Source organism: Peromyscus leucopus, chromosome 19 (assembly GCF_004664715.2).
Source record: "Peromyscus leucopus breed LL Stock chromosome 19, UCI_PerLeu_2.1, whole genome shotgun sequence".
Lineage (NCBI taxonomy): Eukaryota > Metazoa > Chordata > Mammalia > Rodentia > Cricetidae > Peromyscus > Peromyscus leucopus.
This window is the reverse complement of record NC_051079.1, coordinates 10,662,055-10,678,053: the sequence shown is the minus strand read 5'-3', so window position 1 is coordinate 10,678,053 and position 15,999 is coordinate 10,662,055. Positions and strand designations below refer to the sequence as shown.

The 15,999-nt window shown below is 46.9% G+C and overlaps 1 protein-coding gene across 2 annotated transcripts in view; it reads left to right on the top strand.

The window, feature by feature from the left end:
* Window positions 1-15,999, top strand: part of B4galt6 (beta-1,4-galactosyltransferase 6) — a 63,442-nt gene that overhangs the window by 24,035 nt on the left and 23,408 nt on the right. For both annotated transcript variants that reach the window (XM_028886546.2, XM_028886547.2), the window contains exon 3: window positions 5,219-5,332. In XM_028886546.2, the coding sequence (XP_028742379.1) occupies window positions 5,219-5,332 (114 nt within the window). The remainder of the gene's footprint in view (window positions 1-5,218; window positions 5,333-15,999) is intronic.

Here is a 15,999-nt window from a genome sequence, read left to right as displayed (position 1 = left end):
GGACAGCCTTGTTTTCCGTTTCCGGCTACTGTGCGTGAGCTGTATGCAGTAGGGGCTTAAGGAAAATGGACGAGATCAAGAGCAGGCACTGATATAGAGCTGGGCTGTAGTGTGTGCAGCAGAAAGCTGTGAGGTGTGCGTGTGTGAGGGGCGTGGGGAGGGAGAGAGATGCTGTTTTAACCATTGATCTCATATCAGACAGCAGCCTGTATAAAACGCCCTCTTCAGTCTTCAGTCTGAGTAATCGTTTCTTATTTTAAGGTGGAGGGGGATTACGGTAAAAACAGTCTCTGCCACTCGCCCTCTCCTTCAGTTCTCATACTCAGAGAGAACAACCTAGAACTTGACAGTTTCTTCTGTATCTGTGTCCGTGTCTCTCCCTCCCTCCCTCCTTGGCGGAGCCCAGGGCTCCAGCCTGCTGGGCAGGAGCTTTTCCGCTGAGCTGCAGCCCATGGCTTACTCTACTGCTGCCTGGAGCTGTCCTGCTATGGAAGGGAAGCATTTAGAGCTCATTCTGCTTCCACAGCTTCCCCCCTAGACGTACCATCAGGACTAGAGTCAAATCCTCATGGTTCAGAGTATCAACAGTGGTCTCCGTGTCCCTAGAGTCAACGGTTTTGGTGGCATTTCTTCTCCACATCCACCCCCCCCACACACACACCCCCACCCCCTCGCTCTCACTAAGCTTTCTGCCGTCTATCATTTGTCTATCATTGGGTTTCCCCAGGCTGCTTAGGCACATGGTGAGTGAGCCGTGCTTATGAAGGGTCCCACCCCTCACCCCCACCCCTGCATCAGTTTCCTTCTGTTCTCCAGGGTTCCTTTGGAGACTTTGGCTGGCGTTCTGATACAGTTATTGTCTGTAGAGCAGCATTTTTGTTTTCCCCCTTCCTGGAGCCTTTGGGACCCTCCCTCCTCCTCACCTCCCTCCTTTTAATCCGTTTTTGTGCTGTCGGGTTTTGCGAGGACCCTTCACTTGGTCTATCTTCTCTTACGGTTTGATCGAAGCCGTGGCCGTGAGCACTTTGCCCCCCAGTTCTGTGAAGCACCCTTTGTGCTGATTTCTTGGGTCATTTGTGCCCCCCCCCCATTTATAGTTCTCTTTCTTGCTACTTTTCAGGAGATTGCTTTGATCTGTTACAAAACGTTGATACGATTTTAAATTTTTTCATAAACCTATCTGTAGTTTTTAGGGATTCCTTTTGTTTTCTTTCTTTTATTTTTACTGTTGTTTTTGTTGTCATTATTTGGTTTGTCTTGAGGTAGTGTCTCTCTACGTAGCCCTGGCTGTCCTGGAATTCGCTCTGTAAACCAGGCTGGCCTCAGATTCACCTGCCGCTGCCCAAGTGCTGAAATGAAAAGCACGTACCAGCAAGGCCAGCTTGCTTGTTTTTCTCAACTATGTATCTGAAATAAGAATCCCTGTCCTCTCAACTGAAAAAGAAAACTTCAGTTATATTTTAATAAGCAGGGAATCTATTTATTGATTAGCTAAGACACTCTAAGGTATAAATCTAAGAGCTGGATACCCATAGCAGAAGTGCTAATCAAATATTTTTAGTGGAGACGGAGAATATTTTTTTCTTTTTAAAATTTTTTACTTTAAAAAAAAATTCTTTTTAACTTCTATTGATTCTTTGTGGATTTCACATCATGCATCCTGATTCCACTCACCTCCCTTCCTCTCCTATCCTCCGTCTGCCATTGCAACCTCCCCCAGAAACCAAACAAAATTTAAAAGAAAAACCAAAGACCAAACGTGACAAACAGAACAAAACAACAACAACAACAATGACAGAAGGAGAATCTCATGGTGGAAGCTGTAGTGCGGCCTGCTGAGTCACACGGTTTACCCTTTAGTCCATTCATCTTTACTTGGGTTCACTGCTGTGAGTCATTGGGCTGGCTCCAGGCCTCTGGTTTCTCTACATGACTGATAATGGGCTCTCCCTGGGGCTCCTCTTGGATAGCCTGTTGTCCTGTGTCATGGGGATCCTGCTGTTTTGAATCTGTAGGTTCGTCATCTTCCCATGCTCCAACAGTTCATAAATATGATGGATGCTGGGGTGAGCCAACTCATAGTCCTGGTTCTGGGCCTGGGTGGTAGCTGGGTTGGTCACTACCTAGGCGAGCTCTCCAGCCCTGCCCAGGCTAGCTCACCCAGTGCAGCCTGCAGCAAGGAGCAGGCCAGTTCTCCTGCTCTCAGGTCCTCAGATCAGGGGTCCCCACACTCACACTGCCAGGGCCAGCTCTACTGTTTTACCCAGGCAAGGTGCAGGGCCCCCTCTCCCCATGGCTGTAGGCAACTTCTGGGGGGAGGGGTCAGCTCTCCTGTTCTCACGCCCTCAGGGCTGGCTCCCTGGTACCCACTACAACAGGGCCCCCTCTAGTGTGCTGCTCAGGTTGGGATACAGGGTCTGCTCTCCTGTGCCCTGCAGCTGGTGAGGGGTTCTCTCACTCTCTCACCTGCTGCAGGTAGCAAGGGATAGAGGGGGCAGGGCATCTTCCCCTCACCGATGCCACTGCATGGCCCTCAGGGCCAGCGCACCTGTGTCCGAGATTCATTTTTCTTTTTGAATTATGAATATGTGTGTGTGTATCTGTGTGGGCAGATGTGCATGTAAGGGCAGGCACCTGTGGAAGGCAGGAGAAAAAAGTGTTAGATCCCCTGATGGTGGAATTGCAGGTGGTTGTTGAGTTGTCCAGTGTGGGTGCTGGGAATTGAACTGGGGTCCTTGGCAAGGGCAGTATGCGCTCCATCCCTCCAGCTGTGTGCAGACTCTTAATTCATGTTTAGAGCACCAATCTCTCCCACTGGCAGAGCAGAATTCCTTATGAAAGAAGAAATTGTTGTAAAAATATGATCTGCATTTGATATAATCAGATACGCTTTTATAAAGCTCCTTGAAGGAACGAGCCTCGTTGGTCCTCATAGTCTTGCTCTATGTGGAGTGTGGTATAAGTCTCAGACGCATTAGGTGAAAGTATAGAGTTTGGCCCCAAGAGGAATTTCTGTGATCTTGGTCTGCCCTTGGGCACATTAAATGATGGCTTCTCTATCTCTCCTCCCTCTGGTTTGGAGCAGTTCTCTGCCAGCTGCTTTCCAGGTCTCCGCCTGAGAGCAGTGTGGGGAATCTCTCCCTGGGGATTCCCATATCCCGGTGCAGTGTGCTTTAGCGTTGTGGCGTCTGTTTATCACGTTAGGCTTTCCTGGCAGTTCATCTGATGCTTCATGGATGTGCTCCTCCGTTCATAGTGTGGGTTTCCATGCAGCAGCCTCTGGGACTGAACCTTCTCCTTTGGCTCTATCTCTTCCTTGGTTTTGGACCCAGAGCCTTTGTCCATCTCCCCAGCCTGTTATAGGAGCGTCGGGAGGACCTTTTTCCACAAGTGGCCCTGGAAATGTTCTGAAGCTCTGCTCAGAAATCCCCCCTGGTTCCCAGGCTGCAGCTCCACCAACTCTGTTTGATGGTGACAATTTCTGTTCCCAGGGGAGGTGCTTAGCTTGCAATGGCTCCTCACACACCCTATCACCATTCTAATGCCATTTCCCCATGGAACAGGGGGGTTCGCTTTTACAGCTTTTGCACTGGAGTTGGTTGCGGATGGCTGTAAGTGCGTGTTTACATTTTCTGTGTCCCTGGTCGGATACAGCAGGCACAGCAGTTTGCCAGTTGTTTTTGTTGCTTATCTCTAGTCACCACTCCAGGCCATCTTCCTCCACACAGCAGGAAACGGGCACATCCTGTTCCTCTGATTTGCAGTTTGCATCTGTGCCCTGGAGAGTAACTGAATTGTGGTCCTGGATTCCATGTTCAAAATCCTATGCCTGTGACAGTCACATGCATAGGTACTCAGTCACTCACAACTAAAGCTACTGAATAGTTTCATGAGATTATTTACTCTAGGCTCGTGTGTGTGTGTGTGTGTGTGTGTGTGTGTGTGTGTGTATGTGTGTGTGTGTGTGTGTGTGTGAAGAGAGAGTTTGTCTACCATGCATGTGTGTGTATGCACTTACTCTTATATGCACACGTGGAGGCCATAGGTTGACATCAATTGGGTGTCTTCGTCTAGGACTCTCCACCTTAATTTTTTGAGACAGGGTCTCTCACTGAAGCTGGAGCTGGTTGTCTCAGCTAGACTGACTGGTCATAAAGCCCCTGCGATCTACCTGTTTCCATCTCCGTACCTGAGTGCTATGTTTATAGATGTTTACGTGCTTGCTGGGGATCTGAACTCAGGTTCTCATACTTGCAGAGCAGACATTTTATCCACTGGGCATCTCTCCAGGCGTTTTTAGCTATTTTTGCATAGCTTTTTGAAATCTGAAAATGACAATAGCAGTAGCGAAATGAGAAACAGGATTGTCCCACTCTCACATCAAGCACATGCTGGAGTGGGATTTAAAGGTAAGCATTTGGTGGTGCTTTAGGCCATTGCTCTGTGGGTGGTGGAACTTGACCCTAAGGAAAATGGCCTTAATGTGACATTTCCAGGATCCTCAGGAGCTGCAGCTTGCAGGTTAAGAACTTGACTGACTAGCCAGGCAGTGGTGGTGCACACCTCTAATCCCAGTACTCAGGAGGCAGAGGCAGGCGGATCTCTGTGAGTTGGAGGCCAGCCTGGTTTACAGAGGGCATTTCAGGACAGCTAGGACTGTTAGACAGAGAAACACTATCTCAAAAAACCAAAACCAAACCAAACAAAAACAAAAAAAGAAAAAGAAAAAAGAAGAGAGAGAGAATGTGACTGACTTAAAGGCTTCAAGTGGGCTGTTCCAAAAGTAAGTTGAAGGGTGAATCCTGGGTTCTCCTGAGGTCAAGGAATCATCACTACACCCCTCTGCCCTGTACTCAATCAAGCAGCTGTGCACAGATGGTATGGCTGCTCTAAGCTTGTTCCTTTAGGTGAGGCCCAGCCGTGGAGGTGAGGGAGCAGGTGTCCTCTGGCTGCAAAAGGCACTGTTGTGTGTGTGTGTGTGTACGGGTGAGGGCCTGATGCTCTCTGCACCTCTCCTGGGACATCCTGCAGTGTCTGGCCCAGCTTCGGAGTGTACGCTTCACTGGAATTCTTTCTAGGTCGTTGCTTGTACATGCCTCTGTGCTTATGTGCCTTGCATGCTGCGGCCCACTCCATGCTGGTGACACACTTCGGACTAGCAGCAAAGAACAAAGACAGTATTGGGTTGTAAACTTCTCTCTCTCTCCCTCTCTCCAAGATTATCCTGAAGGCAATAATTCGAGTGACTATCTTGTTCAAACAACAACGTATCTTCCACAAAACTTCACCTATTCGCCGAACCTCCCCTGTCCAGAGAAGCTGCCTTATATGCGTAAGTGTGAACTCATTTCTTTTGACGGGTGTCCTGTTCATTATAAAGGATTAAAAACCACGTGGTTTGAGCATGTCATCAGATGGATCATTATTGTGGATGCTGACATTATTTTTACTATACCTCATGTTTTCCCACTTTTTAATTTTAGTTTTTGGAGGGACAGTGAGCACTGGTTTTGATGGTGGGTGGTTGAAAGCTGAAGAAAAATACAAAAGAGAAACAAAAGATAATGAGAAACACCTGTATTTCTCCCATCTAGATTTGCAAAAAATATTGAACTTTTTTTTTTTTTAAATTTTCGAGACAGGGTTTCTCTGTGTATCCCTGGCTGTCCTGGAACTTGCTTTGTAGACTAAGCTGGCCTGGCCCAGAGATCCGCCTGCCTCTGCCTCCGGAGTGCTGGGATTTAAGACATGCGCCACCACACCAGGCTTTAACTTTTAAATTCTCTTAAGGCAGATGAAAAAAGGGTAACTAATGTGATTTCTCTCTTTGGATATTAGAATATTATAGATTGAGCGGAAGTCTTCTCTTCCCCTCCCTATGTGGGTTCCCCTCCCCACCTCAGAAATGACCTGGTGTCTGTCTGTCTGATGTGTGCACATGCAGAGTACCGTAAACTTAGTTTTACATAGATAAATGGAGAGAGAAAATACATAGTTTCAAAGGCTTTAAGAATTTTCCTACCCAAGAAGCTGTCTCTAATTGACAGTCGCTTACAAAGGAAAACTCAGTGTTCTCCAATGGAGTCTCACTGGGCATACAAATTCCTCTTAAGGGCAGGGCCTATGCCCAGCTGTAGATGGCCAACACAAAAATGAACTCAATGGTATATATTAAATAATGATTTGTCTGGTGTGGTGGTATTGTGTTTTCCAAAATATTGTGTACTCTAATAAATTTATCTGGGGTCAGAGAACAGACAGCCACTAGATACAAAGGCTAGAAAATGGTGGCACTCACACCTTTAATCCTAGCATTCCAGAGATAGAAATCCCTCTGGATCTCTGTGAGTTCAAGGCCACATTGGAAACAGCCAAGCATGGTGACACACGCCTTTAATCCCAGAAAGCCAGCCTTTAATCCCAGGGAGTGGTGGTAGAAAGCAGGAAGATATATAAGGCGTGAGGACGAGAAACTAGAGGCATTTGGCTGGTAGAGCTTTTGGCTGGTTAAGCATGTGGCTGGTTAAGCTTCAGGCTTTCCAGCAGCAATTCAGCTGAGACCCATTCCGGATGAGGACTCAGAGGCTTCCAGTCTGAGGAAACAGGACCAGGTGAGGAAATGGCAAGGTGAGATAGCTGTGGCCAGTTCTGTCTCTCTGATCTACCAGCATGGACCCCAATAACTCGCCTCGGGTTTGATTTTATTAATAAGAACTTTTAAGATTCATGCTACAGTCTGGGCTTTCAAAAATGTATTTATTTATTTGCCTAACAGATTTTTTTTTGCTTAAATATCATAGTTTCTGGTTTTGTATTTTCATGGAATTTTTGTGTGTGCAAGTGTGTGTTTCTGTGTCTGTATGTGTTTCTTGTGTTTTTTCTTTGACTCTTTTTTTTTTTCCTCCTGTTTGTTTCTTTGTCTTGTCTGGTTCTGGTTGTTGGTTTTAGTTTTAGTTTTCAAGTTAGATTCTTATTTGTTTAATGAGAGAGAGAAAGAAAGGGTATGGATTTGGAGGACCTGGGAGGAGTTGAGGAGGGATTCCATTCCTGCTGCCCATATGCAAAGGGTTCAGTTGAGGGGGACCAGAATATATTGTGTGAAGAAAAATCTATTTTCAATTACAAAAAGAAAGAAAGAAAGAAAGAAAGAAAGAAAGAAAACAACCAAAACCAAAAAAAATTAGATGGTTGTCTAATTACATGTTAATCTGTCACCTGAATTTTAGCTTGTTTTTTGAGAGTTACCCACAGTCTTCCACGTGGATCTGAGTCGTTTCTCTGAACTAATGCGGAGAATGTCTTTGTATAAACATGCTGTGTTTTATTTTCCAGTGCTCACCTGATGGGCAGTTAGGTGGTTTCCACTTTTCTTTCTTTCTTTTTTTTTTTTTCAACATCACACAACTGGAAAAACAAAACAAAACAAAACCCTCTATCTTGCTTATCTAAAGAGCAGTGCAGCCCGGCCCTTCCTGCTCCCAGGTTCGTGCAGACTCCGGAGTTGATAACTCGAGGTTGGCTGCTGTTCTAGCTGCCTCAGGTTTCCAAGTTCCCCCCACGTTATTGTGATAACCAGGACTGATTTATATTGCTTTGATGTTGGTGGACTTTGTAGTCTTTCTAAAAAATTATTTACTTACTTTAACTGTGTTTTGCGGGAGGGCTTAAGTATCCGTCCTTGCTTGTAGTTCATGGAGGTCAAAAGAGGGTACCCCAATCCCCCTCCACACACACACACACCGCTGGAGCAACAAGGATGGCTGGGAGTTTCCCAGGTATGGGTGTTGGGAACCCCCAGTCAGAGTGGGAAGCATTCTTACCCTCTGAGCTGCCTCTCCTCTTTGCGGTTTTTTTTAACGGCTGATCAAACAGTGAGAACAGAAGCCCAGTATTCACCTTTTTTACTTACCTCCTTACCAGGGGTCTGGCTCTCTGCCCCTCACGGCTCCGCCCTTGGTGGCTGTTGGGTCCTGTTCACCTGTAGCAGGTGTTGACATTCCTGAAGTGACAGCTGTCAGTTGTGTGTGCACGAAGTGTGTTTTCACACTCCCGGGCTTGCTTTCTGACTTTCTTATGACGTCTTTTACTTTATGAAGTTCAAATTACAGCTTTTCAAATGGACCAATCTCTAAGACTTTGCTTTTTTTTCTTCAAGAAAGCTTTTCTCACCTTGACACCATACAAATACTTTTCTTCCCTATTAATTTTTGATTTTGTTCTTATAGTTTGCATCCAATGTGTCGCAGTGACCCAAATATATAGTTCAGATATATTTTTTCAAGCATCCGTTCTTCCACCTTGTGAAGAGAAACGCTGTCTCCCAGCTGTCAGCAGCTGCCCCTCTCTTCTCTTACTGCTATGGGACTCCACTCCACTCTTAGGAGTAGCTTCCATACGCTGGTTTGTGTCTTGATTTGATGTGCTTGAAGATGTAAGTGAACTTTTTGATTGCTTATGTATCTGCATGCTCTACTGTCCTTGGTGTCTAAGCGTGCTTCTTACGTCTTTGTTGTGAAATTGCTCTCTGCCTACCACGGATGTAGGTTGGCTTTTTAGTTCATTGTTGGCAGATGTTCTAACCGTAAGACAAAGGTAGACCGGCTTTGCCACATGGCGTACGTAAGGTATGGTTTTCTCCATGAAGAGTGCATCCGAACCACCCAGAAGGTTCTGTAGAGCACAATGTTCCTATGCCCTCAGAGTTCCCCTTTCAGTGGGGCTAAAGTGGCACTGGGAATTTTCATCTTAAAGTTCCAAGGCGCTGCTGAAATTGATGCGGCTTGGGATACATGGACTTCACCCCAGGCTGTACAGAAGAATTGCCTGGGGAGTGAGCCTCTATCCTGTTTGGTTTTATTGATCTAAACTGTGCCCTGGAATTAGTAAAGCAAACAAAAGAGCAAGTGATTCTGATCATGCTAGCTCTGTGTCCCACGATGAAAAGTGACTCAAAGTGACTTGTGCTAGATCTGTGTGTCCCACAACAAAAATGACGAGAAGTGACTTTTTTGGCCTCCTCATCTGTCATTGGTTATGACAGCCTTGCTTCCCCAAAATAAATGGTTTTGTCTGTGCAATACTGAAGCCACTGGGAAATGTTCTGTTGGAGTATTGATTACAGTAATTTCATCTTCATAATTTGCATATTCAGGGAATTATAGTTGTAGGAAATCTTTGTCCTTGGGGTAGTGATCATTTTCTTCATTAGTGGTTTATGGATACTAATTAAACAGTTTGAACGTGTTTGCCTGCCAGGCCCTCATGCCAGCATCCCTGACCTATAATCCTACAGCTCCTGTGGGATGGCTTCTCTGGCCTGGTGCTTGAGAGAGTTTCAGCTTGGCTGCTGTGGGCTCTGGGGCTGCTGTAGGCTCTGGGGCTGCTGGACAGACAGTTACCCATTCACAGCAGGCTTCTCCAGGGTTCCTAGCTTAAGACGGAGTACCAATCTCATGTCAGGGACCCAGGGCAAGTGGGTTATTTGACAGAAAATATGACCATGTACAGGTAATCTTTCAGAAGGGGCCTATAAGTATAACCACATAATGAGGCTTCTGCAGAGAGGGTCCTTTGTAATGAGAGAGTGAGAGAGAGAGAGAGAGAGAGAGAGAGAGAGCGCGCATTTTACTGGTCATGTGACTCTGCCCAGGGCATCTCTGTACCCATCTGTAACACCCGGATTGCAGTGCCAGCTTAGGTGTGAATGAGGGTGAATCACAGTATGGAGTGTGAAGCTCCATGGATATTAACTGGATTCCTTCCTTCTTTCTCCCATTTTTTTTTTTTTTTTTTTGAGGGAGCCAGACTTTGTAAGAATGAAGGGAATGGGACATGTGTGTCATCCTGAAGCTTTAGAACAATTCCCCGTGACCACAGCGAGCAGCATTATGGGGCATCTGGGTGTAAAATCTTGGTAGTTGGATGCAAAGAATTCAAATATGGGTGATATTTAATGTCCCTGTAAACTGCCCACTGCGATGTGAACTAATGACGGTGTGCTTGATTATGGGAGTGTCAGTTCCTCTGGAGTGCCCCCCTGGTGTACTGTAGGATAGCCAGCCCTGGATTTCCGTACTGTGGTGTTTGAATTTCAGCAGCATTTGGTATTCAGTAGTGGCCAGTCACACTATCAAATCTATCTTAATTCACGTTATTTGTATGAAGAGGGTGAGCGACTATTTCATTGCTATTTAATATTTATAGACTCTCCAGAGGGCAGATCCACTCTCGGCTTTTTTGAATCTTGTAAGACTCTTGGTGATAACCCAGCGAAATAGAAATCTGTCCTCCCAGAGCATAAACACAGTGCTTAGCATGGGTGTTTTGATTTTGGTTTTCCTGTGTGAGTTGGAGGTGGAAAACGCCAGTTGTGCAAGCAGCATAGCAATGAAGATCGACTTTCCTTCCATCTGACTGATTGTCACTCAAACCGAATGCACTGGCAGTGACTTTTCCTTGTCCCGACCTTGCCCTCATCGTCCCTGTAGCTGCAAACCTTATGAAAGCTGGCTAAGGTGAATTTGAATGAGTGGACTGAAATTCAGCAAAGGGGGGAAAAGCAAGTAAACCCGAGAAGAGCTCCCACACTGCTTAACGCAACAGACTGTCCTATCATGTGGACGTCTGCTGTCAAGAGAGACGAGGGAGAGGAGTCAGCAGCTGGCTGCAGGCCCGGGTGTGCACGGGGGCTCTCAGAGGAGCAGGGCCAGTGTGAACCAGCAGAGCTGGCCAGGAGCAGGTCGCACCCAGAGCAATGCGGTGTTCTGTGCTCCAGGTGAAGCACGAAGAAGAAAGGAGAGTCACGGGGGGACTTGGGAGCTGGGTCTTCAGGCCAGGCAAGCAGGAAGATGAAAGAGAACTGCCTTGGGGCTGAGGAGGAACTTCTGTGTTCTGCACTGGGGCAGCAGCTCCAGCTGGAGGGGCTGCAGGTGGGTCACACTGAGGAGAGGCTGCGGTAGAAGGGTTTGTGTGTAGTGCTGGGGGATCCCCAGGCAGCCGTGAGATGGCTTTGGAGGGGCCCAGACCCGCTGCCCACATGCAAAGGGGTGGTCACGAGTCTGTGCAGATTTCTCTCAAGTCAGAACACCAATTTCGAAGGGTGACAGAATGGGGGTGTGGGGGTTGAGAGCAGAGCCGTGGGGGAGTGAGACCACTGAAGGTGGGCAGATGAATGATGGACTAGGTGTGTTCTTCACAAGGGTTGTTCAGATGAGAATTTCAAAGCGATTAGGGAGAGGATGGAGTCAGGGTCACTGGTGAGGCATGTGACACCCTTGGCCAGATGTCACATCTGCCTGAAGGTTGTCTGATTTGGTGATCCTTTATGGACGCAAACAACTCACAAATACCACTGTGGAGAATGGGGAAATTCATGAGTTTAGTTGGGCATGTCTTATTGGAAGTTCAGGAGACTTAACTCGGGGTCTTAATTTTGTGAGAGGACCATGGTTGGAAATAAGAGGAAGTGAGACAGAAAGAAGGCTGAGAATGGGGCCCTGAGAGGTCTGCAGTTGTGGGGTAGGAGTTGATTAATAGAGGAGACTGAGAAGGACACAGGAAGTCGGAACAGAGTCCCAGGGATCAACTGTTCCCAGGAGAGCAGTTGGAATGAGGAACTGTGTAAAGGCCGTTGAACTTGATGAGTGGAAGATCTGTGCCAGAGATTAGAAGAGTCACACCTGAGAAGTGAGTCAGAGTTATAAACCTGGATGATCTTCAAACTTTTTTTTTTTTTTTTTTTTTTTAAGACAGGGTTTCTCTGTGTATCCCTGGCTGTCCTGAAACTCTCTCTGTAGACCAGCCTGGCCTCGAACTCGGTAGAGATCCACCTGCCTCTGCTTCCTGAGTGCGGGGATTAAAGATGTGTGCCACCACCCAGATGGTTTTAAAAGATAAAAGTTCAGTGGGATAGGGAAGGAACATAAGGGCACAGAATCTGAGCGGTGGACTCAGAGAAAGACAGCCAGGAGAGAGAGCCAGGAGTGTGGCTTGACCATTCTGGAGGGAGAAGGGAGAAGAGGCTTGGGAGCCGCAGGAGAGAATGGCATGTGGAATCTGTAGAGAAAGGGAAGGGAAACAGAGGTGCCTCCTCAGGTGGATGAGCTAGCTCTGGAGAACAGGAAGGCTGACCCCACAGGCCACATGGCCAACCGTCCCTGTGGAGATGAGTGGAAAGTCAAGGCCTGGCTTCCAGGCTATTTGATACAATTAAGAAGTCTGTATGTGCGTGAGACAGAGAGGGTGGGGTAGTAGGAGAAGGAGGAGGAGGAGGCAGGAAGGGAGGGATGGAGAGAGGGAGGGACAGAAGAAGGGAGAGAGAAGGTGGGGCAGGGCAGGGGAGAACACAAAGAAAACAAGCAAAGAAGGACCAAGTGCCATGGAAGGACGGAGCAGAAGAAAGTGGAGTCAGCTATCATCAATTAAAGGGTGACTCACCAGATAACAGAGAAAGCCTGCCAATGCACTCACAACTTGACCCTTGTTTGCATCCAAAGGTGGATGTACCGGAGGCAGTAGATGAAGTATTGTCAGCTCATGGTGGGATTTATCTATAGTTTCCTTCAGTGCTGTGTGTTAGGTGGAGAATTCTGGCACACACAGCCATTGCTTCAAGGTCCAATTTGAGTCCTTGTATGACAGGTCCAGAAAGGGAGGAGAAACAGGTGTTGGTGAGGGTATGGGTACTGTGACAGGACTCAGGCCGTGGGCTATGTTTTCCTGAGTGTAGTTCAGGGATGGCAGGTACTAGAATCAGCTGGGGTGTTTGTCCAAACACAGGCCTCTGACAGCCCAAACAACTCAGACCGCTAAGCAAAGGCCTGGGTTCTTTGTTGCAGACCACACTGTATGTGGTTTAAGAAGATAGAATCTATGGAAAAATACTGGAGAGACTTCAGGAAACCTGGGTGATCAGTTAGGTTAAGAGATTGAGTAGCACAAACAAGGCCCAGCCCACGCTCTGAAGTACCCCTTGGTGCCACTTGGCAGAGCTCACAGTTCCCTTCAGGTCTGGAGACAGAATTGCCGTTGCTTGGTACCCTCAAGCCACCATGTTTACAGCAAGGCATTTTGCAGAGCACCCTGTCTTTAGACTGTTTATTGCTTTTCCATCTTTTGTGGTCACATGACTGTCCTTTCCTGCTTGAGATGCTGAAGATTGGATTCTAAAGTCTTCCTTTGGGAGGTCGGACTCCGCAGCTGAAAGTACACACAAGTAGAGCTGGTAGCCACAGATGTGACCCATGGGCATCTCTTGACAGAGAGGTTTTGACCTTGGGGCCCAAAACATACATCGTAAACATGAACGCCCGCTTGGCTGGCAAACCTTTTTATGAGGCTGGATACAGAGGTGATATGGAAACAGAAAAAAGAAGGCATTGCCATCAAGAGGCTATGGCAGGAACATCCAGGAAAGGAAGGAATGGAGTGAGAAAAAAGGAGACTTAACAGGAGGGGGCAGTGGATGCCAGAGGGTGTGCAGGCCAGAAGGCACTTGTTGGGGAATGGAGCTGTGAACTGGAAGGTGGTGGGGCTGTGGGCAGAAAGTGTAAGATGTTGAATTTGTGGCGAAAGGAAGCAGACAGTTTGGAGAGAGCAGGAGGAAGTATGCGGCTGCATTCTGTATGCTTGACTTTAGGGTTGTGGATTTGGCGGTGTGAGCACCTTGTGTTTTATACAATTTGAAAGCAAGAGACGGGTTTCTGTGAGATGAGGAGCTAGACGTGCTGATAATTTATACAAACCAATGAGACACAGTGCATGGGGATTTCTTGGTATGTGCATGTCTCCGGGAAACACATTTAAAAAGGCAGGAGCAGACGATAAGCTGCATTTTCTTGATTTCATTTGTGTAATGGCTTTTTGGGGACAAAAAAGAAGCATTGCATTTAATGCACACATTGAACCCTGTGCCAAAGCAAAAAGGAATAATGGATGTGCGTAAGGAAAGAGAAGCAGCGGTGGCAGGTTATGTCTTCAAGGGGATTGTCAGATTTCTTTTTATTGTTGGGGAAGGGGAAGGCAATTTGGCAGCATCTGATGAAAGATGTAAGTTCTCTTAGGAACCCCCAGAGTTCACGGGGAGACTACAGGGCAGAACTGGGAACAGAAGCAATAAAGGTTGACTGGAGACTCAGTTGTTAGTTTTTAGTTACTTGTTCAGAACAAGTCAAGGAAAAACACAAGCAAGAGAGGAAAATGGGCATTAAGAACTGTGTATTGTTTAGATTAGGAGACAAGGGCCTGGCAGTTATGGGGTCTGCTATATTGAGTCATTTACACCTGGGATACTTTTGGTATAAGTGTTTTTAAAGATGTGTTGTAGCACCTGGTCAAGTCAGAGAATACAAAAGTACATAAGAAAGGTCATGGGGTGCAACAACTTACTGTCACATCCACGTATCCATCCATCCATGCATCCCAAACCATCCATCCATCCATCCATCCACCCACCTCCACCCACCCACCCATCCCCCATCCATCCATCCATCCATCCATCCATCCACCCACCCACCTCCACCCATCCATCCATCCATCCACCCACCTCCACCCATCCATCCATCCATCCATCCATCCATCCATCCATCCACCCACCCACCTATCCATCCACTCATTCACCCATCCACCCATCTATCCATCTACCCACCCACACCATTTATCCACCTATCCATCCATCCATCCACCCACCCCCATATATCCACCCACCCACTCCCATATATCCACCTACCTATCCATCCATCCATCCATCCATCCATCCATCCATCCACCTGCCCACCCATCTACATACCTACCTACCCACCATCCATTTATACATTCCAAAGGCACTGCACTCAGCATTAGGATTTGTAACTGAAAACTTTTATGCTTAGAAAGCTCTGGTTTGGTCATTTCAAGAAGAGCTGAGTAAGAACACATTTGTTAAAACAGTAGTTATGGAAATTCTAGAAGTCAAGAAGTCTATGTAAGGCATTTGAAGGAGTGTCTGGTGTTGGCCTCAGAGAGGACATAGGTGAACCATGGCAGAGTGAGTCATAGTCATTCAGCCATAGAGCTAGACTGGGAGGTACAGGAGGGTGGGGGAGAGAACATCCTTCTCACCAGAGAGGAATATTCCTGGGAGTCTTTCACATTGGCTCTAGATCTCTGGTCAGTGTATATTTAAAACCCTGGAGGCAAAACAGTCACAAAGGCAAAGAATCAAGAATCAGGCTTTTTATACCAAAAACTGGTGGAGGCCCCGGTGTGAGTGATGAAATCATTTCACACTGTTGATTTATAGGGAAAAGAGCCCTCTGTCTACAGATTAGACGCCTTGTATTTCACCTGATCTGTAAGAAGGATATACGCTTGAATAATTCACATGGGTTGAATGTTTGTGATTCTGAGAATTGTATTTAATTGAAAAAAAAATGAAAGAAAGTAAAGCTCTGAATCATGTCCAGGATAGGTTATATTTCACATTGCCGTAAGCCCATCTTTTTTTGGTCCTTGAGAACCCAACCGGCTCCAGACCCATCAGGGCCCAGCTTCAAGACAGGAGGCATTGTTTCCTATGTGCGTGTTCAGGAGGCTGGAGTCTGTCAGCAGTGCAGCAGCTACATCATTCCCATGTACAACAGCCATCCTTGGCCTTGTGGGCGTGGCTACCAGACTGACCGGTGGCTTGCCTGCTACGATTCCCACCCTTCCCCTTTGCCCTCCTGGTGACAGGCAAAGCCTTCCCGAGGCAGGTGCTGGGTAGCTCGCTCTGCTCTTCCTGACTCTAGCCCCACCCTCCAACCGGTGAAATTCGTTGTGATAAATTGTATTACTTATATTGTTTGCTGATTGACTCCACTTCTACAGATTTTAGTGAATGTACTTTTTTTTTTTTTTTTAACCTTTGGATCTTTTAACAGGAAGCAGAATTCACTTGTTGGCAGGAGAAGAGAAGGGGTTTAGCATGGACCAGTGAAGGTGCCAGTCTCTGGGGAGCTCTGTATACCCACTGCAAATAAACTC